Source organism: Carassius gibelio, chromosome A7, assembly GCF_023724105.1.
Source record: "Carassius gibelio isolate Cgi1373 ecotype wild population from Czech Republic chromosome A7, carGib1.2-hapl.c, whole genome shotgun sequence".
Taxonomy (NCBI): domain Eukaryota; kingdom Metazoa; phylum Chordata; class Actinopteri; order Cypriniformes; family Cyprinidae; genus Carassius; species Carassius gibelio.
Window position 1 is genome coordinate 10,505,359 of NC_068377.1, and position 26,340 is coordinate 10,531,698.

General features: G+C 38.1%; 1 protein-coding gene across 4 annotated transcripts in view; it reads right to left on the reverse strand.

Moving 5' to 3' along the window:
• The window catches only part of LOC128017696 (cellular tumor antigen p53), a 142,687-nt gene that overhangs the window by 55,085 nt on the left and 61,262 nt on the right, over positions 1-26,340 (reverse strand). For all 4 annotated transcript variants that reach the window (XM_052603147.1, XM_052603146.1, XM_052603149.1 and 1 more), the window contains exon 5: positions 5,819-6,005. In XM_052603147.1, the coding sequence (XP_052459107.1) occupies positions 5,819-6,005 (187 nt within the window). The remainder of the gene's footprint in view (positions 1-5,818; positions 6,006-26,340) is intronic.

Consider the following 26,340-nt stretch of genomic DNA (forward strand, 5'->3'; position numbering starts at 1 on the left):
TATTGGGCAAGGCCCGACACCTTACTACTCTAACCCATCTTCAACAAAAAACGGTACAATATAGTTGTAAAACAGTTCGTTAGATAATGGACAAGGAAGACAGGGTTGGCGAAAAATGCTCTTTATTAAATCAAAATAAAACAGGATAAACAAAAGTAAACTGCGGTTCGGCTCTCTGCCTTTAAACATATACATCCGCACACACACACACACTGCTCAGCTCTGCTCTCTCAAAGTTCCCCCTCGCCGGTCTGCTCGGCGCTTATAAATCCTCTCTCCCCAATCACTGGAATTACAAACAGGTGTTAATCATTAATCATTTGACCTCCTTATTACCGCTCGTCCCCACATTCTTTCTCCCGCTGCAGTATTTTCGGCTTCCCACGCCCACCTCACCACAATAGTATGATCATTGCAAAAATAAATATTTTTACTTTATGGAAAAATGAAAATGTGCCATCTTTTAAGACCTGGTTATTAGAAATCACTCACCTATTGCATCTAGAGAGGTGTAACAGAAATGAGTCGAACCAGACAAATTAAAGAGTCTATCAAAGCTGTGTGCATTGAAACACGAGCCGAATTCCTCAGGAAGTCATAAATCAGTTCTAGTGCCACAAGAACCAAGCAAGATGACCAACCAACTTGTTCACACAACAGCTTTCAACATTAACACCACTAGAACAATTATTTACAATCTAAATTCGAAGAAGAGAAATTTGGTGTCAAATTTGTTGTTCGTAATTGAAATGCAACGCTGGACATCACATGGAAACCCATGAGTTAAACACTTCCATTGACTTCCCCCCACCTAGCAGAACTAGACTGAAATTCCTAAGGGGGAAGGGATTTTGTCTCCACAGAAGTATTTGTCGAAAGAATGGCAAAGAAACTGCTTTTGTACATATATATGGACCAGAATGAACTCAAAAAGACTTCTAAATGAATCAGTCCATCACTTCACTCCATATTCATTTATGTGTAACCCACACATTTCACTATCATGTTATAATCACTTATTGTGTATATATATATTTTTTTTAATAACTATGGCATAGCTTAACAATCCATAATTGTGTTTGGTATGTGTGTGATCAAATCTTCTTGCTTGAATTAGTACAGACAATAATTTATTTGTCCCATGTATCATATTCGTGTTATAGGAATCATGTCCAAAATTAGACCCTGCCAGAGCAGGAAAATTCGGACCACATGCTTGGTAAGATAAACATATGATTTATGATACCCCCCTGAGCCAAGACAATATCTGATTGGTCAAGACAACATTTGAGGTGTGGCCCACAGGCAAGTTTAAATACCTTTGGACACCATAAAATCTGGCTTTTAGTCTGCTTTTTAGTCTCGAGCTATGCTGCTGCTATTAGTCATTTTAGCCTACTCTTAGCGCTTAGCTTGTAGCTTTGCTACCTAGCTTTAGCTTTTAGCTTCTAGCCATGCTGTTTAGTCATCATTGTTCTTTGAGCGCGGTTCTGCGTGCTTCAGCCTGCACGCCTGCTGCTACTTAGCCACGATGAGAAGGAACACAACCTAGTCTCGTCAAACTTTATTTCTTTTCTTTTCCGTTTGAGAGTTTCGTGTTCTGAGTTAAGCTTTGTAACGTCGAGTCTCCGATGCCTGACCTCGGGTGCCCGTTCAACTTCAACCAGAGCACACGACTCTGCACTTTCAGCCAACGCCCAACAACCACGGGCTTCCCAAGACGTCACTTCAGCCACTACTAGCGACACCGGGATACCCCTTTCAACAGGAGTCCCTTTCACAGGAAACGAAGGCAATGTATCCCCAGATATTTGTTGTGCTGGTGTATCTAATATAATTTTAGTCACATTGAGGAACTCAATGCGAGGGCTAATTACGTGATTGATGGTTGTTCATGTCTATGCAATTTAACGTATTGCTGTAAACTTGGGATTCCATGTTTCCATTCTCTTAAACTCACCTTTCCCTAACTTTCGATCTTCCTGCAACTTGTGTGAATATGTGAGAGCTTGCGTTTATGTGTTAGATTAGTTTATATGTCTTAGATTTATCTAATAAAGCCTTATTCATATTGAAAGGAGTATCTTGTGTTTTGTGCTTACAAGTTAATGTCTTAAACTGCCGATCTTGTTACTGTGCTAATTGATAGTGTTTCACTATAGTTTGGATATTAGTATCCAGCGCAGATTTGATGTTAGACGGCTCGTTCACTGAATCGCAGGGCGTCTCCGTGACCACCCGTGAAACAGTCATTCTGTTCAAATTCCCTTTAAAATCTTAAATGATTCCCTTTGAGCTAAATTGACCTGTTTCCATTACAGAGGGTTCGACATAGCGTTTGTTTGACCTCTGCGACCTTTGACAAAATGTGGCAGCCTTTTATGTTGTATTTGTCGAGACTATAACCCTGTCGGTATTTAGGTGTGTATGCATTATCATTGCCTCTCTCCATGTACATGTATTTCACTTTGTTGAGATAACAAGCATATTCTTACCAGTGCTGATTGCTCCTTTACTAACAGTACTTTGTATTTTTTTTCTCTCTCTGTTTAGTTGATTTTACTTTTATATTATCTATACAGTTTATGTGTCTTTATTTGTACTTTTTATGTCTATATTTACACTGTTTGTGTAATTGAAACTGTGTAAATAAAATATATATATAAAAAAAGTTGGTAATAATGCAGATACAGGCACATTCAACATAAAACACACTCACATATATGAAAACTGTTGCAAAATAAAACAAAGAAAAAGTTGATCGCTAAGTTCTGCTTCCATCAGATGACAGGTGCATCAGAGCAAGCGGCACGAGCCGTCACGAGAGAGCACCAGAATTCAAATAAGCATTCTTCCACCTTTCACTTTTTTTTTTTTTTTTTTTGTGGATCGTCTCATTCTGTTTGTGACACTGTACAGTCGTGGCCAAAAGTTTTGAGAATTACATAAATATTGGAAATTGGAAAAGTTGGTGCCTAAGTTTTTATAATAGCAATTTGCATATACTCCAGCATGTTATGAAGCATTATCAGATAAATTGCATAGTCCTTCTTTGCCATGAAAATTAATTAAATCCCAAAAAACCTTTCCACTGCATTTCATTGTTGTCATTAAAGGACCTGCTGAGATAATTTCAGTAATCGTCTTGTTAACTCAGGTGAGAATGTTGACAAGCACAAGGCTGGAGATCATTATGTCAGGCTGATTGGGTTAGAATGACAGACTTGACATTCTAAAAGGAGGGTGATGCTTGAAATCATTGTTCTTCCATTGTTAACCATGGTGACCTGCAAAGAAACACGTGCAGCCATCATTGCATTGCATAAAAATGGTTTCACAGGCAAGGATATTGTGGCTACTAAGATTGCACCTAAATCAACAATTTATAGGATCATCAAGAACTTCAAGGAAAGAGGTTAAATTCTTGTAAAGAAGGCTTCAGGGCGTCCAAGAAAGTCCAGCAAGCGCCAGGATCGTCTCCTAAAGAGGATTCAGCTGCGGGATCGGAGTGCCACCAGTGCAGAGCTTGCTCATGAATGGCAGCAGGCAGTTGAGCGTGCATCTGCACGCACAGTGAGGCGAAGACTTTTGGAAGATGGCCTGGTGTCAAGAAGGGCAGCAAAGAACATCAGGAACAGATTGATTTTCTGCCGAAAGTATAGTCATTGGACTGCTGAGGACTGGGGCAAAGTCATATTCTCCGATGAAGCCTCGTTCTGATTGTTTGGGGCATCTGGAAAAAGGCTTATCCGGCGAAGAAAAGGTGAGCACTACCATCAGTCCTGTGTCATGCCAACAGTAAAGCATCCTGACACCATTCATGTGTGGGGTTGCTTCTTATCCAAGGGAGTGGGCTCACTCACAATTCTGCCCAAAAACACAGTCATGAATAAAGAATGGTACCAAAACACCCTCCAACAGCAACTTCTTCCAACAATCCAACAACAGTTTGGTGAAGAACAATGCATTTTCAAGGTACAATGGAACACCGTGCCATAAGGCAAAGGTGATAACTTAAAAAAAAATAAAAAAGTGCCTCGAGGACCAGAATGTTGAAATTTTGGGTCCATGGCCTGTAAACTCCCCAGATCTTAATCCCATTGAGAACTTGTGGTTAATCCTCAAGAGGCAGGTGGACAAACAAAAACCCACTAATTCTGACAAACTCCAAGTGATTATGAAAGAATGGGTTGCTATCAGTCAGTATTTGGCCCAGAAGTTGATTGAGAGCATGCCCAGTCGAATTGCAGAGGTCCTGAAAAAGAAGGGCCAACACTGCAAATACTGACTCTTTGCATAAATGTCATGTAATTGTCGATAAAAGCCTTTGAAACATATGAAGTGCTTGTAATTATATTTCAGTACATCACAGAAACAACTGAAACAAAGATCTAAAAGCAGTTCAGCAGTAAACTTTTTGAAAACTTATATTTATGCAATTCTCAAAACTTTTGGCCACGACTGTACACTACAAAACCATGTTATTTTTTTACCTCCAAGATGTAATTATTTTACCTCCAAGATGCAGTTTATGAGCCAGTGTTATTCAATAATGGACACACAATTCTGTCCCTGAAGAACTGAAACAAAGGAATTATCATCCATATTACAACGTTACTGCTTCGTTGAACTTGATGCTTGAGGCTTAGATCTTTATAATGAAACAGTTTTGTATCATATATTTGTCCCATTTCATTTAATCCATTCGTAATTATTGACACATGAAAACAATGGGAGTTCAGGACGCCGGCGTCGGAGTGCAGTTTAAGAGGTTAAACCAGGTACTGGTAGCTTTGGCACTGTGTGCAGGTGTCAAGTCCTGTTGGAAAATGAAATCTGCATCTCCATAAAGTTGGTCAGCAGCAGGAATCACAAAGTGCTCTAAAACTTCCAGGTATACGGCTGCGTTGAACTTGGACCTCAGAAAATACAGTGGACGAACACCATCAGATGACATGGCACCCCAAACCATCACTGACTGTGGAAACTTTACACTGGACCTCAAGCAACTTGGATTTTGTGCCTCTCCTGTCTTTCTCCAGACACTGGGACCATGATTTCCAAAGCAAATGCAAAATTTACTTTCATCGGAGAACATAACTTTGGACCACTCAGCAGCAGTCCAGTCCTTTTCGTCTATAGCCCAGGTGAGACGCTTCTGACACCATTTGTTGTTCAAGAGTGGCTCGACACAAGGAATGCGACAGCGGAAACCCATGTCTTGCATACGTCTGTGCGTAGTGGTTCTTGAAGCACTGACTCCAGCTGCAGTCCACTCTTTGTGAATCTCCCCCACATTTTTGAATTGGTTTTGTTTCACAATCCTCTCCAGGGTGTGGTTATCCCTATTGCTTGTACACTTTTTCTACCACATTTGCAGGTGTTTTGAGTTAATTAGCTGATAAGAGTGTGGCACCAAGTGTCTTCATTATTAAACCTTGTCACAATATTCACATTTTTTGAGATACTGAATTTGGGATTTTCCTTAGTTGCCATTTATAATCATATTTCAAATGTTTATTTCTTTTAATTTTGATATCTGAAATATATATTGCTAATACTTCTGTGTTTAAATGTCTGAAACTTAAAATGAGCATTATGTGGTTGAAAACACTGAAGATCTGTGATGTATGCTAAAAAGTGCTGAGCGTGTCCATCTCTGGTTTAGCGCTAAAGCAGATTTGAATTTAGCAGTTGATCATGTGATGCTCTGAACGTTCTAATCACACCAGTGTGATCATATACTTCAGGGACCAGCCCAGAGTGATCAAACCAGTGTGATTATACATGGCAAAGGATTAAGTTAAAGTACACAAACCTTCGTTGTTCTCAGCAATGCTCTGGTGGTGTGGACAGCGGATTACCACCTCAGAAACATGTTCTGATTTCTTATAAATCGCGGTGGCTCTTAGCATGGTACCCTTAGGTGGCTCTCTGCCCACCAGTACATCCACAGGACACGTTTTTGCTAGCTGACAATACAGCTTATTCAGCAGCTGAGAATACTGTGGGAACAACAGACAGAGGATTACAGCAGGATGAATCTCATATTTCTGCCAATATACATTTTATCTATTGCATGGTTTCTGCAGGATTTTCGAGATCAAATTTAAGACTTTTTTAAGACCTGCACAAGTACAATATATACCATATTGCAATGTCTACAGTAACATACTAAACTGTAAAATGACAATAAAGGGCAATATTTATAGTTCAGATACAAGTTTTTCACAAAAACAAAAAGTTTTATAAAATTATACACTTCACATTTCAGCCAATAAACCATTTTTTTTTAAGTCAAAAGGATTAATCATTAAAATAATTAGTCAATAAATAATTTGTTACAAATTTTAAAGTTTAGCTGCATTATTTTCTTATCGATCCACCAGTTCACATTTACAGCTCTGCGTGTTTGCAGGGTCAAGTCAACTTTATTTATAAAGCACTTTAAACAAAAAGGATTGTGTCAAAGCAACTGAACAACATTAATTAGGAAAACAGTGCGTCAATATTGCAAAATGACAGTTAAAGGCAGTTCATCATTGAATTCAATGATGTCATCATCTCAGATCAGTTTAAATAGTATCTGTGCAATAATTTGCAATCATGTCAACATTATCCCTTTAAATGAAGTGACCCCAACTAAGCAAGCCAGAGGCGAGGCAAGCCAGGGTAAAAACTTGGGTAAATTTTCATATTGGTCTAAACAAAAACAACCCAAAACCAGTGTTCCAGGAATACCAGAGGCTGAAGTTTCAAGACCGCATTTCTACTAGGACCCTATTTTTTGTTACTGCACCATCTAGCCAATTCTATTCCAACAGAGGAGACCTAATTCAAAAATCAAACAGACAGAAACTATTCATTTTTCAGCAATCTCCATTTAGCCTATTTAGGTGTGCAAAAGTTTAAAGTTCACTGTGCTGCTCTGTGTGTGCTTGTATTCAAATTATTTTAGATTTATTAATTTAATTTTAATTTATGCATTTAGCAGACACTTTTATCCAAAGCGACTTACTGTGCATTCAGGCAAACAGTTTTTACCTAACTTTATTATTTATTACTATTATTATTATTATTATTATTATTATTAATGTAATAATAAACAGATTAAATTGTACCACAATTGTTTTAATGTTTACTGGGTCCGACATCAGATCTGAAGTGCTGTAGGTAATGAATAAGTCTCGCAAAGACACAAGTCTAAGAAAACAGAATTTAAAATATATATATATTATATACATATACACATACACAAAACATACATACATACACACAAATACACTATATATATACACACACAGTACAGGCCAAAAGTCTGGACACACCTTCTCATTCAAAGAGTTTTCTTTATTTTCATGACTATGAAAATTGTAGAGTCACACCGAAGGCATCAAGGGCTATTTGACCAAGAAGGAGAGTGATGGGGTGCTGCGCCAGATGACGTGGCCTCCACAGTCACCGGACCTGAACCCAGTCGAGATGGTTTAGGGGTGAGCTGGACCGCAGACTGAAGGCAAAAGAGCCAACAAGTGCTAAATGGTAAATGGACTGCATTTATATAGCGCTTTCAACAGACCACATGGCCATCCAAAGCACTTTACAATTTGCCTCACATTCACCTATTCACACACTCATTCATACACCGACTGCGGTGTCAGCCATTCAAGGCGCCATCCAGCTCGTCAGGAGCAGCTGGGGTTAGGTGTCTTTCTCAAGGACACCTCAACACTTGGTCAGGTGGAGCCTGGGATTGAACCACCAACCTTCCGGTTTGTAGACAACCTAAATGAACCACAGAGCCACTGCTGCCCCAAGTGCTAAGCATCTCTCGGGGATGCCAAAAGTGTGCAAAGCAGTGATCAAACTTTGAAGAACCTAGAATATGACATTTTCAGTTGTTTCACACTTTTTTGTTATGTATATAATTCCACATGTGTTAATTCATAGTTTTGATGCCTTCAGTCTGACTCCACAATTTCCATAGTCATGAAAATAAAGAAAACTCTTTGAATGAGAAGGTGTGTCCAAACTTTTGGTCTGTATTGTGTGTATATATATAACGGTGTAACGATACGCGTATTCGCATTGAACCGTTCAGTATGAGGGTTTCGGTTCGGATTATGTACCGAACGGTTCGCTGTACTAATTAATTATATTTTGAAAAAAGAAAAAAAAAAAAAGTTAAATATAATGATGTGTGTTCAACAAGGTAGCCCAATAACCCAAACGACGTAACAGGCAACACTCCTGACACCCCCGAAGAAGAAAAAAACACCAACTTATATGTTTATGTTAGGCTACTCACTCAGTACGCGCTGAAGGCTCGTTGCAAAATAGCCAATGCGTTTAACAGACCAGAAATAGAAGATCCTCCAATAACCAACAGGTCTGGTGTTTGGGTGCACTTTGGATTGCCTGTAAGCTATAATGGTGATGGCAAGAGAGTGGTGGACAAAAAAAACAATGGTATGTCGCATCTGCTACATGACAATAGGGTACACCAGCGGGAATACAAAAAAATAAAAAACACGCAACAAACTATCCCCGCAGCATTTAAACAGACATTTCCAACTGACTCAAACAGGGCAAAAGACATCACCGCGGCGATTGGTAGGCTTCATTTACGTTATCAGGAGTCAAGAGGCATTTATTTGTCATTTGCATTGTTAACACTGGGGAAAACTGGGCATTGAAATGCTTGTGACGAGGCTCAGAAACACAGTGACAATAACAAGACATAAGACATAGACGTACATGGAGAGCACTGAGATTGAGTGACTACAGTGCATTTAGACAGAAAGACACAGACAGAGCAGTATGTACAAATAAGTGGAAGTAACAGGTACAATAAAGGTAATCAGTGTTTAGAATATATAGAGTACATAAGAAGTCCTGAGGTAGTATTATGATTACTGAGGTGGAACAGTGTCTAAAATGTCTTAGTAGTGTGACGTAGAGCTACATGTAGGAAAATTAAAGTGGCAGTGCAGATGCAATAAATAAACTTAAGAGCAGCACACATTCAGATATATTCCTGAGTAGAGCAATGTCCAAAAGTCATTGTAGAGTGTCACAGAGAAACATTAAGGAGTATTTTTTTAAAAAGTGGCAGTGCAAGGCAAGTACAATGAAGTAAACATAAGAGCAGCATGTATTCCGGTTTTTAGATGGAGGAAAGCTGATTGTTAAGTAGTCTTGTGGCTTGAAGATAGAAGCTGTTCTTCAGTCTGGTTGTCCGTGAACTGATGGATCGGAAACGTCTGCCAGATGGCAGTGTGGCAAACAGGTGATGAGAAGGGTGAGTGTGGTCCTTGATGATGCTGCGAGCCTTTCTCAAGCAGCGAGTTTGATAGATGTCCTGTAAGGCTGGGAGTTTATGTCCAATGATGAGCTCTGCTGTTCTCACCACTCACTGAAGAGCTTTGCGGTCCAAGGAAGAGCAGTTGCCGTACCATACAGTGATGCAGCTGGTCAGAATGCTCTCTATAGTGCAGCGGTAGAAGTTTGACATGATGTTAGAGGAGATGCCAAACCTCTTCAGTCTCCGCAGGAAGTAGAGACCCTGATGGGCTGTTCTCACTATGGTCTCTGAGTGAAGGCTCCAGAAAAGATCCTCAGAGATGTTAATGCCAAGGAACTTGTAGCTCTTAACGGTCTCTACTACCTCTCCGTTGATGTGAATGGGAACGTGACCCTCTCTCTGTGACTTCCTGAGAGTTATAGCCGCGGATATGAGACCTTACTATTTACCATTCATTCTTTCATCATTATAGCTTACAGGGAATCCAAAGTGCACCCAAACACCAGACCTGTTGGTTATTGGAGGATCTTCTATTTCTGGTCTGTTAAATGCATTAGACATTTTGCAACGAGCCTTCAGAGCGTGAGCGAGCACCTCAGGGGCCGTTCACATATCGCACCTAAAAACGCGTGGAAAACGCTAGGCGTGTCTTTCTCCTCCTTTCCAAAGTGCTCGGGCAGAAGCGCCCTGAGGCGACTGCCTTTGCTAAGCAACAATGACGTGCTCTCTCCATGAAGACGCGGAAATTTCAGCAAAGGATAAATGGATTTGCATCTCTAAAAATCGCTTGCAGTAGGCTAGCTCTGCTACTAAATTTATTTCAAAATTGCAATTCATATACAACTATGATCAGCTGTTCCTTCATCTTGGCTGAGCTTTCAACGTTGTTACGGGAAAGGATGAAGCTGATTGGTTAGTTCTTGTCACATGACCTGCGGTGCGCTTGCGCCATTCTGAAAAGTTGAGATGTTTTTACATTTTGCTGTATCTAAAACGTACCGAACCGAACCGTGACATCAGTGTATCGTATCGAACCGAACCGTGAATTTTGTGAACCGTTACACCCCTAATATATATATACATACATACATACATAGCTGGGTAGATTACTTGTGAATTGTAATCAGTTACTGATTACAGATTACATGAAACAATTTGTAGTCAGTAATATAATATCTTAGATTACACATTTTTGGTAACGTAATCCGTTTACTTTTGGATTACATTTGTGCTAACCCTTATTTGATATCCCATATATTTAAAAATATATACATTTAATTCACCGAAAAGAGCCACAATAGCTTTTTTTTCAAGTGCAATGTATGGACAGGTAATACTTACAAAATACTAACAATAATGTACATTGCTGTTAGTGTTTGCTAGTAACACTGAAAAAAAAAATCTAATCTTATGATTTTAAATCTAAAATATTTATATTAACGTAAATAAAAAATAATAATAATAATCGAAAAACATGAAATTCACAGCAATATCACTACTATGTAGAATATTTAATTCAAAAAAACAAAAAAAAAAACACGAAGTGTACATTGCAAAGATGAATTTTGAAAAAGACTAAACTCACACAGCGATGACATTTCTATCCATCTCAAACCATTTTAAGTGCATAGTAACAATGAGAAAAAGACAAACAATAACAACATTACAAAAATGAATATTAAAGCTGCAAGCAGCGATGAACGGGCCCTCGCACCCGGGCTCACTGCCAGCGAATGGCTTTAGTAAAAAGGTGAACGGTGAGAAATATGCATTTAAAGTCATAAATATAAGTGGAATATATCAAAGTATATTCAATATATTTGCCAATCTTCCTGTTGCCAGCAGGTGTCGCTATCATTATAATGGAATATTGTCCTTCAGATGTGTTCAGGCCAGGACTCTTATCAAACGTGAAGTTTGGGGAAGATTGAACATTTTATGCCTGAGTTACAACAACTTTAGGCTAGTGACAAATGGTCAAAAAGTGCTTTAGTTTTCGAGATACCCCTACCGGAGGTAGAACTAAACCCAACAATGAAAATAAATATTTTACTGCTAAGATTGTTAAATTAACAGATATTGTTATACACCCCAAAACCAATAAAGGACTAAAATATAGCCTGTGCGTATGGGAGTTAAGGCATATAAACTAATGCAGATCAATCACACAAGCTCTGAGAGCTTTGAAACTTGACATGTTTGTAGTCAGGAAGTTGATTTAACTACTAGAAAAGACTGGATGTGAATATCTTGATGTATGGAATAAATAGACACATGTAAACATATATCTAAAATAAGCGGACATGCACAAATTTAATATCTATGCAGAATGTTTTCATTTACTTTGTGCTTGCTTTGGCTGGCATTATCATAGAAACACATATGATGGCTTGTTGGAAAGGTGGGGTTGTGCTGAATCCAGCAATACCAAATATTTAAATATATAATAAAAGAGAAGTGTTCCGTCACTCAATGTATGAGGTGTCCAAAATGAAAGAACGCTGGACAAAATAGCCTCAAGTCCAAATCACATTATCAGTGGTGAGAAGAATGTTGACAAATTCATGGTTACTGCAAAGTAACTTACATTAGGTACAGTATTGTTCAAAATAATAGCAGTACAATGTGACTAACCAGAATAATCAAGGTTTTTAGTATATTTTTTATTGCTACGTGGCAAACAAGTTACCAGTAGGTTCAGTAGATTGTCAGAAAACAAACAAGACCCAGCATTCATGATATGCACGCTCTTAAGGCTGTGCAATTGGGCAATTAGTTGAAAGGGGTGTGTTCAAAAAAATAGCAGTGTCTACCTTTGACTGTACAAACTCAAAACTATTTTGTACAAACATTTTTTTTTTTTTCTGGGATTTAGCAATCCTGTGAATCACTAAACTAATATTTAGTTGTATGACCACAGTTTTTTAAAACTGCTTGACATCTGTGTGGCATGGAGTCAACCAACTTGTGGCACCTCTCAGCTGTTATTCCACTCCATGATTCTTTAACAACATTCCACAATTCATTCACATTTCTTGGTTTTGCTTCAGAAACAGCATTTTTGATATCACCCCACAAGTTCTCAATTGGATTAAGGTCTGGAGATTGGGCTGGCCACTCCATAACATTAATTTTGTTGGTTTGGAACCAAGACTTTGCCCGTTTACTAGTGTGTTTTGGGTCATTGTCTTGTTGAAACAACCATTTCAAGGGCATGTCCTCTTCAGCATAGGGCAACATGACCTCTTCAAGTATTTTAACATATGCAAACTGATCCATGATCCCTGGTATGCGATAAATAGGCCCAACACCATAGTAGGAGAAACATGCCCATATCATGATGCTTGCACCTCCATGCTTCACTGTCTTCACTGTGTACTGTGGCTTGAATTCAGAGTTTGGGGGTCGTCTCACAAACTGCCTGTGGCCCTTGGACCCAAAAAGAACAATTTTACTCTCATCAGTCCACAAAATGTTCCTCCATTTCTCTTTAGGCCAGTTGATGTGTTCTTTGGCAAATTGTAACCTCTTCTGCACATGCCTTTTTTTTAACAGAGGGACTTTGCGGGGGATTCTTGAAAATAGATTAGCTTCACACAGACGTCTTCTAATTGTCACAGTACTTACAGGTAACTCCAGACTGTCTTTGATCATCCTGGAGGTGATCATTGGCTGAGCCTTTGCCATTCTGGTTATTCTTCTATCCATTTTGATGGTTGTCTTCCGTTTTCTTCCACGTCTCTCTGGTTTTGCTCTCCATTTTAAGGCATTGGAGATCATTTTAGCTGAACAGCCTATCATTTTTTGCACCTCTTTATAGGTTTTCCCCTCTCTAACCACCTTTTAATCAAAGTACGCTGTTCTTCTGAACAATGTCTTGAACGACCCATTTTCCTCAGCTTTCAAATGCATGTTCAACAAGTGTTGGCTTCATCCTTAAATAGGGGCCACCTGATTCACACCTGTTTCTTCACAAAATTGATGACCTCAGTGATTAAATGCCACACTGCTATTTTTTTGAACACACCCCTTTCAACTAATTCAACTAATTGCCCAATTGCACAGCCTTAAGAGCGTGCATATCATGAATGCTGGGTCTCATTTGTTTTCTGAGAATCTACTGAACCTACTGGTAACTTGTTTGCCACGTAGCAATAAAAAAATATACGAAAAACCTTGATTATTCTGGTTAGTCACATTGTACTGCTATTATTTTGAACAATACTGTATATGCGAGCAACATATTACAATGAACAAACCGATGAAGTTTGATGAAACTCAGGAAATGTATGTGGATGTTTTTAGGCACTTTGTGTTTCAGATGTTGTGCCCTAATTTCAACGCCTCACCACGGGCGAACCGTTCGAGATATCAAAAATGCCCTCGTAATTTTTCATCCTCAATGTCTTGAGATCATGTTCACCAAGTTTTGTGGCGAACGGGTGGAAAACTTCAGAGGAGTATTTCAAATTCCAGAGCATGCTTTTTTTAAACAGCCCTGAATAGCTGACTTCCTGTTGGGCGGAGCCTATGACATAGAGCGTGAAAGTTGTTCGGCTCAATGAGATCTATAAATGTATTGAGTTTCATTTAAATACATGCAAGTATATGTGAGCTATGGTTCAGGATTTTCTGACGGTGTTCCAGGGGGCGCTGTAGAGCCCCTGTGCCACGCCTGGGTTCCAGTCTCTGCGGCGACCTGATGGCCGCAGGTTCCAATGTGTATGCCAATTTTCAAGAGTTTTTGAGTATGTTAAGGCCCCCAAAAACCCCCGGAAGGTTAAAAAAAAATAATAATAATAAGAATAATCCTTAGGGGAACAATAGGGCCCTGCGCCCATTGGCTCGGGCCCTAATAAGAAGAAATATAGCTGCAAGCAGCGATGTCGGGCTCAAGCCATCAGTGCAACGCCACCCTGGTGGCATCTGGAAAACTGTGCCCAGCGGGCATAAGCATTTACAGTAACCCTCTGACAATCAAGCGCGTATGGGAGAATGGCGCATATTTGTTTTGTTTTTTTGTTTTTTTTTGAGCAACTGGGATGGTGCCCCCTCTGGGAGTTGGTGGTCTACGAAGACTGCACACTCTGCATATAGGGAGTGGCGGTACTATCTGGAAGATATGTTCCTCAAACCATCGTACAAGTGGAGGTGATGCTAGTCCTTCAAGAATCGCTCAAAACCTTTTCAAGTGTACAGTTTCCTTTTATTGCATCTTGAAATAAATATTTCTGAATTCTGAATCAAACTGGGTTGTGTTTATTTATTTCATAAGACAATTGAGACTTTAATCTCCTTTGTAATATATGTGCTTTTAAACCAAGAACAATGTATTTATAGATGTATTACTGCTTAATAATGACTATTGTTAAGGGAAAAGGCTTTATAATCATGAACTATTTACTAATGCTTAGCTAATGAGTGCAGTTATTATAAAGTGTTACCAATGCATTTACTAATGTTAACAAATTAGACATTATTATACAGTGTTACCAAATCCTTTAATAATTTATTAGTGTTTTGTAATGATTTTAATGACCTATAAGCATTTGTGAAATAGTTTTGCTTGCATTGCAGCTCAATCTGTGAGTTGAAGAGTTTTACTGTTACATCCATGAGATTAATAAATGTCATGTCACGTCACAGGTTCTCATAGGTCAGTATCAAATGAGTTTGAAATTATAATTTGCAGCACAAATAAGGATTCTTAGGATGTTTTTAAATCCCTAAAACTGTCAGAAAAGGATAAGGCCTAAGAGATTTCTTAACCTGTAATGAAAGGAAAAAAACACCACCATTAGCAACAACAAAAACAATAACAATTTAAAATACAGATTTTTTTCCTGTTTATTAAAGGGATGATTAGGTCTCTATCTCTCTCTCTCTCTCTGCCAGACAGCCCCTCCCTACAATGCACAAACACTGTCAGTCACCAAAAATTCACAGTCACCAACCCCCTCACACTCCCCCTCCCTTTCTTCACACAGACAGAGTGGCCAAGGTGAGATCATGTCAGTTGAGAAGTCTGACAGTTTTTTAATTTTCTTTTATCCATACAGTGTTGTAAAGTAGTGAAACTATGCATATTTCCTCAGAATGATTTGATCTTTGTATGAAAAAATGCCTTGAAGTGTTTGGAAGCTGCAATTTAAACATACAATACAATTAATGTTTCCTTTCTTACTGTCATTTCAAAAAATCACCACGTCAAAACCGTTCAAGCTAACCAAAATCCGTTCGCAATTTAAGTTCCTCGATGTTGTTTCTTCATGTAGACAAAGTTTGGTGTGTATAGTGTACTTCCCCTGTGAGGAGTATGCATTAATTCACAACTGTAAAATCTCAAAAATACACATTCAAATCAAAATAGCTGACTTCCTGTTGATCGTAGCTTATGACTGTAAATTAGAAAGTTGTCCGTCTTGATTAGAACAATATACGTAGCGAGTTTGGTGTCTGTAGCTAAAACGAACCTCCCCACTTTTGACAAAAGGTGGCGCTGTAGAGTGCCTCTTCCACGCCCTTTTAAAAGCTTTTTCCATTGTCTAGCTATCAATAATACTGATATGTGTTTTGAGTTTCATGTAAATCTGAGGTTGTTATCTACCTCAAAATCACCATAACATAATATTCAAGTTTGACATGTTGCCATGGCAACAATATATATGATATCAATATCCCCACAACAGATTTACATCGGCCATGTTTTGTCATTATTCTAATGAAATTTGAAGCAAATCGAGTAACAACAAGATGCTTAATTCAAAGCATTTTGAAAATGACTCAATTCCTGCTGCCAGTTGGTGGCGCTATAACGTTGACTCTTAATAGTCACATATATACGATCGGTATCATACAGCGAACAAACCGATGAAGTTTGATTAAACTCAGGCAATGTATGTAGATGTTAATAGGCATTTCCTGTTTCTCATTTTTTGACCTAATTTCAACGCCACGCCACGGGCAAACCGTTTGAGATATCAAAAATCCCCTGGCAATTTTTCATCCCCAATGTCTTGAGATCATGTTGACCGAGTTTGGTGGCAATCAAGTAAAAAATCTATGACAAGTATATCAAATTCCAGAGCATGCTTTTTTTAAACAGCCCTGAATAGCTGACTTCCTGTTGGGCGGAGCCTATGACATAGAGCGTGAAAGTTGTTCAGCTCAATGAGATCTATAAGTGTACAGAGTTTCATATCAATACATGCAAATGTGTGTGAGCTATGGTTCAAGATTTCTGAAGGTGTTCCAGGGGGCGCTGTAGAGCCCCTGTGCCACACCCGGGTCCCAGTCTCTGTGGCGTCCTGATGGCCACAGATTCCAATGTGTGTGCCAATTTTCAAGAGTTTTTGAGCATGTTAAGGCCCCCCAAAACGCCCGGAAGGTTTAAAAAAAATAATAATAATAATAAATATAGCTGCAAGCAGCGATGTCGGGCTCAAGCCATCAGTGCAACGCCACCCCGGTGGCATCGGGAAAACTGTGCCCAGCGGGCATAAGCATTTACAGTAACCCTCTGACAATCAAGTTTTAAGGGATGCAGCAGTTAAAGGGTTAATCCGACCAATCTAGACTTTGAAAATCACATACACAGAACAATATATATAACTTTAGTAACGCTTTATTTTTATATTTATAAAAAATGTATAAGGTGTGCATTGTAGCTGACACCTATATGAACACATTACAATTGTTTTGTGACTGCAAGTCTTTCTTCTCAAATGCTATTGAGCTTCAAATTTGCATTTGAGCCCATGTGAAAAAGTAGCATAATTTACATATGACTTACAGTTTGTTGTAATAAATATCAAACATTCAAATTAATTGTGCATTATAGCTGTCACCTAGATGAACAATTACAGTTGTTTTTATGACTGTAAGTCATTCTCTTCAAATGCTACTGACGTTAGAAAAGTGTATAACAATATCACATGTAACTTTAGAGACCGGCCCTAAATTTGAGACTCTCAAGTGTCCAATGTCAATACAACTTTATGCCTGTTTTTTTTTTCTTTAGATTTCTTTTCTCTGTGCCGGATTGCTGATGTCCTATACCCAGGCATAGATGTCCATCCATCAATTACGAACATTCGGCCGCAAACATGAGGTGTGAGCGGTCGCGAGCGCGCATGGGAGAATGGCGCATGTTTGATTTTTTTTTTTTTTTTTTTTTTTGAGCAACTGGGATGGTGCCCCCTCTGGGAGTTGGTGCCCTACGAAGACTGCATACTCTGCATATAGGGAGCGGATGTACTATCTGGAAGATATATTCCTCAAACCATCATACAAGAGGAGGTGATGCTAATCCTTTAAGAATTGCTCAAAAGCTATTCAAGTGTACAGTTTCCTTTTAATGCATCTTGAAATAATTATTTCTGAATTCTGAATCAAACTGGGTTGTGTTTATTCATTTATTTTATAAGACAACTGAGACTTTAATCTATTTTGTAATATATGTGCTTTTAAACCAAGAACAATTTATTTATAGATGTATTACTGCTTAATAATGACTATTATTGAGGGAAAAGGCTTTATAATCATGAACTATTTACTAATGCTTAGCTAATGAGTGCAGTTATTATAAAGTGTTACCAATGCATTTACTACTGTTAACATATTAGACATTATTTTACAGTGTTACCAAATCCTTAAATAATTTATTAGTGTTTTGTAATGATTTTAATGACCTATACGCATTTGTGAAATAGTTTTGCATTGCAGCTTTATCTGTCAGTTGAAGAGTTTTACTGTTACATCCATGAGATTAATAAATGTCATGTAACGTCACAGGTTGTCATAGGTCAGTATCAAATGAGTTTGAAATTATTATTTGCAGCACAAATAAGGATTCTTAGGATGTTTTTAAATCCCTAAAACTGTCAGAAAAGGATAAGGCCTAAGAGATTTCTTAACCTGTAATGAAAGGAAAAAACACCACCATTAGCAACAACAAAAACAATAACAATTTAAAATACTGATTTTTTTCCTTATTATTAAAGGGATGATTAGGTCTCTCTCTCTCTCTCTCTCTCTCTCTCTCTGCCAGACAGCCCCTCCCTACAATCCACACACACTGTCAGTCACCAAACATTCACAGTCACCAACCCCCTCACACTCCCCCTCCCTCTCCCCCTCCCTTTCCTCACACAGACAGAGTGGCCAGAGTGAGATCATGTCAGTTGAGAAGTCTGACAGTTTTTTAATTTTCTGTTATCCATACAGTGTTGTAAAGTCGTGAAACTATGCATATTTCCTCAGAATGATTTTATCTTTGTATGAAAAAATGCTTTGAAGTGTTTGGAAGCTGCAATTTAAACATACAAGACAATTAATATTTCCCTTTTTACTGTCATTTCAAAAAATCACCACGACAAAACCGTTCAAGCTAACCAAAATCCGTTCGCAATTTAAGTTCCTCAATGTTTTTTCAACATGTAGACAAAGTTTGGTGAGTATAGTGAACATTTCCTGTGAGGAGTATGCATTAAATCAGAGCTCAATTTAAATATTCAAATCAAAATAGCCGACTTCCTGTTGGTCGTAGCTGATGACTGTGAATTAGAAAGTTGTCCGTCTTGAAAAGAACAATTTATGTACCAAGTTTGGTGTCTGTAGCTAAAACTAACCCCCCCACTTTTGACAAAAGGTAGCGCTATAGAGTGCCTCCTTCACGCCCTTTTAAAAGCTTTTGCCATTGTCTAGCTATCACTAATACTGATATGTGTTTTGAGTTTCATGTAAATCTGAGCTTGTTGTCTGCCTCAAACTCACCATAACAGAACATTCAAGTTTGACACGTTGCCATGGCAACACTATATCAGATATCAATATCCCCACAACAGATTTACATCGGCCGTGTTTTGTCATTATTCTGATGAAGTTTTAAGTAAATAGAGTAAAAATAAGATGCTGAATTCAAAGCATTTGGAAAATGACACACTTCCTGCTGCCAGTTGGTGGCGCTATAATGTTGACTCTTAATAGTCACATATATACGATCAGTATCATACAACGAACAAACCAATGAAGTTTGATCAAATTCAGGAAATGTATGTGGATGTTATTAGACATTTCCTGTTTCTCATTTCTCGCCATAATTTCAACGCCTCGACACGAGAAAACCGTTCGAGATATCAAAAATCCCCTCGCAATTTTTCATCCCCAATGTCTTGAGATCATGTTCACCTAGTTTCGTGGCGAACGGGTTGAAAACCTCAGAGGAGTATTTCAAATTCCAGAGCATGCTTTTTTTAAACAGCCCTGAATAGCTGACTTCCTGTTGGGCGGAGCCTATGACATAGAGCACGAAAGTTGTTCAGCTCAATGAGATCTATAAGTGTAGTGAGTTTCATATAAATACATGCAAGCGTGTGTGAGCTATGGTTCAAGATTTCTGACGGTGTTCCAGGGGGCGCTGTAGAGCCCCTGTGCCACGCCCGGGTCCCAGTCTCTGTGGCGTCCTGATGGCCGCAGATTCCAATGAGTGTGCCAATTTTCAAGAGTTTTTGAGCATGTTAAGGCCCCCAAAAATGCCCGGAAGGTTTAAAAAAAAATAAAAATAATAATAAATATAGCTGCAAGCAGCTATGGCGGGCTCAAGCCATCAGTGCAACACCACCCCGGTGGCATCGGAAAAACTGTGCCCAGCGGGCATAAGCATTTACAGTAACCCTCTGGCAATCAAATTTTAAGGGATATGGCAGTTAAAGGGTTAATCCGAACCCGTCTAGACTTTGAAATCACATACACAGAAAAATATATATAACTTTAGTAACACTTTATTTTAATATATATAAAAAATTTATAAGTTGTGCATCGTAGCTGACACCTAAATGAACACATTACAATTGGTTTATGACTGCAAGTCTTTCTCCTCAAATGCTATTGAGCTTCAAATTTGCTTTTGAGCCCATGTGAAAAAGTAGCATAATTTACATATGACTTACAGTTTGTTTTAATGAATATCAAACATTCAATTTAATGGTGCATTATAGCTGTCACCTAGATGAACAATTACAGTTGTTTTTATGACTGTAAGTCATTCTCTTCAAATGCTACTGACGTTAGCATTTGTAACTTTACATCTTAACATCACATGTAACTTTAGAGACGGTCCCTAAATTTGAGACTCTCGAATGTCCAATGTCAAGCCAACTTTATGCCTGTTTTTGTTTTGTTTTTTACTTTATTTTTCTTTTCTCTGTGCCGGATTGCTGATGTCTTTTACCCGGGCATAGATGTCCATCCATCAATTACGAACATTCATCCGCAAATGTCCGAGCGGTCGCGAGCGCGGATGGGAGAATGGCACATGTTTTATTTTTTTTGAGCTACTGGGATGGTGCCCCCTCTGGGAGTTGGTGCCCTACGAAGACTGCATATTCTGCATATAGGGAGCGGCGGTACTATCTGGAAGATATATTCCTCAAACCGTCGTACAAGAGGAGGTGATGCTAGTACTTCAAGAATCTCTCAAAACCTATCTGTTCATAAAGCCTATATATAAAGTCTTAATATAGTATTCCACAATATGTTGTGCTATACTAATATTATTGTGGTTTTGTATTGACATTGTTATTTGCTGTTATTTTTTGTTTTAATATTGTTACTGTTGTTACTTGTTGTACGGTGACCTTGAGTGGTTTGAAAGGCGCCTTAAAATGCATTATTATTATTATTATTATTATTAGCTGTACACTTGATAAAAAAATTAAATATAAACTTATGCAATTGTATATATATATATATATATATATATATATATATATATATATATATATATATATATATATATATATATATATAGTGTACAGTTTTCTTTTATTGCATCTTGAAATAAATGTTTCTGAGTTATGTGTTTTTATTTTTTTAATTTTTTTTAGGAAGATTACAGCCTTTAATCTCCTCAAAATAAATGTGCATATAAACCATGAACAATTTAGTTATAGCTGTATTTATAAAATGCTTACTAATGACTATTAATTTTGGGAGTAGGCTAGCAACAGTTGATGTTGAGGCCTAAGATATTTCTTAAGCTGTAATGATGAAAAAACAACAACAACACCAAATTGCTTTTTTTTCTGCTGGTGATTAAAGAGATGATTAAGTCTCCCTCCCTCTCTCTCTCTCTCTCTCTCTCGCTCTCTGACACCAAGCCCATCCCCTCTCCCACACATTCACACAAACTCAGCACACACACTTAACACACACACACTTAACACACAGACACACACACACACACACATTACCCAGAGGGACAGAGTGACATCAGATGTATGGTAGTTTTTTAATTTTCTATCATCCATATAGTGTTGTATAGTCATGAAACTATGCATATTTCCTCAGAATGACTTGTCTTCTATGTGTACATTTTGTTGAAGTGTTTAGAAGCTGCACTTAAAAAAAAATAAAAGACATTTACTGGTTCCTTTTTTACTGTTATTTCAAAAAATCACCATGACAAAACCATTCAAGCTATCCAAAATTAATTCGCACCTGTTCTGTAAGATAAATTCTTTAAACAGTAGTAAAAGAGGATGTGGTGCTGATCCTTCAAGAGTCACTCCAAACTTATCTGTCCATAAAGCCTATAAAGAATTATTCTTAATACACAGTATTTCACAATACTTCAGCATATTATTCTAATTAAGTGAGGGTCATTTTATCAGTAAAATACATATCATTTTTCTTTGAAAGATTTCTATAAATGATTTAAATCATACTTGTTTCTACAATAATTATTTAAAAGTAATCATATAGCGCCATCTGGTGGCCATTATTGGTACTAAGAATTGCAAGCTTGATTTATATGTTATGATAGTTTTAATTTTAAGCTGGCTCTATTAAGCTTAAGCTGCTTATTAATGACTATTTAAGTTGGGACAAGACTTTATAAAGCATGAACTGACTATTTACTAATGAGTGCAGTTATTATAAAGTGTTACCAATGCATTTACTAATGTTAACAAATTAGACATTATTTTACAGTGTTATAAAATCCTTTAATGACTTCTAAGCATTTGTGAAAGTTCTGCTTGCATTACAGCTTAGTCTTCATCTGTGAGCTGAACAGTTTTACTGTTACATCCATGAGATTATGTAAATTAAGATAAATGTCATGTCACAGGATGGAATAGGTCAGTATCAAATGAGATTGAAATTATTATTTGCAGCACAAATAAGTATTTTTAGAATTTTTTTTTAATTACTTAAACTGTCAGAAAAGGATAAGGCCTAAGAGATTTCTTAAGCTGTAATGAAAACAGCAATGTTAGCAAAAGCAACAAAAAATAATTTAAAATACATTTTTTTTGGTGATTAAAGAGATGATTAAGTCTCTCTCTCTCTCTCTTTCTCTCTCTCTCATTGTGTCTGCCACTCAGCTCATGCCCATCCCCCACTCACAGACACACACACACACACACTCAGTCAGCACACATACAATCCTCAAACAGAGGGACACAGTGAGTTGAGATGTCTGACAGTTTTTTTAATTTTCTTTTAATCATACAGTGTTGTAAAGTCATGAAACTATGCATATGTCCTCAGAATGATTTGATCTCTGTATGAATTTTTTTTTAGTGTTTGGAAGCTGCAATTTAAAAATACAAGACAATTAATGATTCCCTTTTTACTGTCATTTCAAAAAATCACCACGACAAAACCGTTCAAGCTAACCAAAATCCGTTCGCAATTTAAGTTCTTCAATGTTTTTTTTAACATGTAGACAAAGTTTGGTGAGTATAGTGAACATTTCCTGTGAGGAGTATGCATTACATCAGAGCTCAATTTAAATATTCAAATCAAAATAGCCGACTTCCTGTTGGTCGTAGCTGATGACTGTGAATTAGAAAGTTGTCCGTCTTGAAAAGAACAATTTATGTACCAAGTTTGGTGTCTGTAGCTAAAACTAACCCCCCCACTTTTGACAAAAGGTAGCGCTATAGAGTGCCTCCTTCACGCCCTTTTAAAAGCTTTTGCCATTGTCTAGCTATCACTAATACTGATATGTGTTTTGAGTTTCATGTAAATCTGAGCTTGTTGTCTGCCTCAAACTCACCATAACAGAACATTCAAGTTTGACACGTTGCCATGGCAACACTATATCAGATATCAATATCCCCACAACAGATTTACATCGGCCGTGTTTTGTCATTATTCTGATGAAGTTTTAAGTAAATAGAGTAAAAATAAGATGCTGAATTCAAAGCATTTGGAAAATGACACACTTCCTGCTGCCAGTTGGTGGCGCTATAATGTTGACTCTTAATAGTCACATATATACGATCAGTATCATACAACGAACAAACCAATGAAGTTTGATCAAATTCAGGAAATGTATGTGGATGTTATTAGACATTTCCTGTTTCTCATTTCTCGCCATAATTTCAACGCCTCGCCACGAGAAAACCGTTCAAGGTATCAAAAATCCCCTCGCAATTTTTCATCCCCAATGTCTTGAGATCATGTTCACCTAGTTTCGTGGCGAACGGGTTGAAAACCTCAGAGGAGTATTTCAAATTCCAGAGCATGCTTTTTATGAACAGCCCTGGATAGCTGACTTCCTGTTGGGCGGAGCCTATGACATAGAGCGCGAAAGTTGTTCAGCTCAAAGAGATCTATAAGTGTACTGAGTTTCATATAAATATATGCAAGTGTGTGTGAGCTATGGTTCAAGAGTTCTGACGTTGTTCCAGGGGGCGCTGTAGAGCCCCCTTGCCACGCCCGGGTCCCAGTCTCTGTGGCGTCCTGATGGCCGCAAATTCCAATGTGTGTGCCAATTTTCAAGAGTTTTTGAGCATGTTAGGGCCCCCAAAAACCCCCGGAAGGTTTAATAAAAAATAAAAATAATAATAATAAGAATAATCCTTAGAAGAACAATAGGGCTCTTCGCCCCTTTGGGCTTGAGCCCTAATTAAAGCTGCAAGCAGCGATGAACGGGCCCTCGCACCTGGGGGGTGTTGCTCTAGTAAAAAGGTGAACGTTGAGAAATATGCATTTAATGTCCTAAATATAAGTGGAATATATCAAAGTATATCCCATATATGTGCCAATCTTACCGTTGCCAGCAGGTGGCGCTATTATTATAATGGAATATTGGCCTACAGATGTGTTCAGGCCAGGACTCTTATCAAACATTTGAAGTTTGGGGAAGATTGAACATTTTATGCTTGAGTTACAACAACTTCTCTTGCTGTGGCAAGACATCAAATTTTGTCATGGCGCCATGGAAACGCCCTTTAACAAAAATTCAAGATCTCCAAAAGTTAACATTGCACAGGCCTTTAGATTAGACTGACCACAAAATATATGTTAATCTTAAAAAAATTATAGGAGTAGTTTGTCGCAGCGTAAAACATGTCACTTCCTGTTGCCAATAGGTGGCGCTATGACTATGACTGAAAGTGGGCATGTAGATCTGTTAAGGGCAGAAGTCTTATCTAACATGTGAAGTTTGGGGCAGACTGGACATTGTATGTCTGAGTTACAGAAACTTCCTTTTTCATGGCGAAACATCGAAATTTGTCAGGCCACCATGGACACGCCCTTTAACGAAATCTAAAGATCTTCGCAATTTAACATCGCAAAGGGCTTAAGATTACACTGACCAGGTTTGGTGTTGATCTGAATAAATCTCTAGGAGGAGTTCGTTAAAGTACAACCCCTGAAAATGGCAAAAACAACGCCAATTTTGCAGAGAAAATTCTAAAAAACCGACTTCCTGTTGGGATTCAGATTTCGTACCAAGAGACTTTTTTGTAGGTATTGGTGTGTTACATGTGTATACCGATGTTTGTACATGTACGTGAAACATAGCTCGAGGCGCACTCTGTTGAAAATGTATAGGTGGCGCTATCGAGCCATTTTGCCACACCTGATGGAATTTTGGCCTTCAGATGTGTTCAGGCCAGGACTCTTATCACACATGTGAAGTTTGGGGAAGATCGGACATTTTATGCCTGAGTTATAACATCTTTTATTCCCATGGCGAGACATCGAACTTCGTGACGGCGCCATGGACACGCCTTTTAACGAAAACTCAAGATCTTCAAAACTTAACATCGCACAGGCCTTTAGATTAGACTGACCACAAAAAATACATTGATGTCATAAAATTTCTAGGAGTAGTTCATCGCAGTGTAAAATATGTCACTTCCTGTTGCCAATAGGTGGCGCTATGACTATAACTGAATATGGGCATGTCAATCTGTTCAGGTCAGGAGACTCATCAAACATGTGAAGTTTGGGGCAGATTAGTCATTGTATGTCTGAGTTATAGCAACTTCCTGTTTCATGGCGAATCATCGAAATTCGCCAGGCCGCCACGGACACGCCCATTAACGAAAACTCAAAAGCTTCGCAATTTAACATCGCAAAGGCCTTTAGATTAGGCATACCAAACTTGGTGTTGATCTGAATAAGTCTCTAGGAGGAGTTCGTTAAAATACAACGCATGGAAATGGCAAAAATGACACAAAATTTGCTCATAATATTAAAAATAACCGACTTCCTGTTGGGTTTAGAATTTTGCTCTAAGAGACTTTTTTGTAGGTACTGGAGAGTTACACATGTGTACCGATGTTCATACATGTACGTGAAACCTAGCTCGAGGCGCACACCGTTGAACGTGTATAGGTGGCGCTGTCGAGCCATTTTGCCACACCCACTTCTGAAACCCATATCAGATGTAAATTTTCGCCAATTCTGAGGTGTGTGCAAAGTTTCATGACTTTGAGTATGTTTAGGCCCTCAAAAATGCGATTCATTTTGGAGAAGTATAATAATAATAATAAATATAGCTGCAAGCAGCGATGGCGGGCTCAAGCCACCAATGCCATCGCCACCCCGGTGGCATCAGGTAAACTGTGCCCAGCGGGCACATGCATTCACAATATCCCTCAGGCAGTGAGGTTTTAAAGGATATGGCAGTTAAAGGGTTAATCCGAATCATCTAGACTTTAAAATCACATTCACAGAACTATATATATATATATATATATATATATATATATATATATATATATATATTTAGT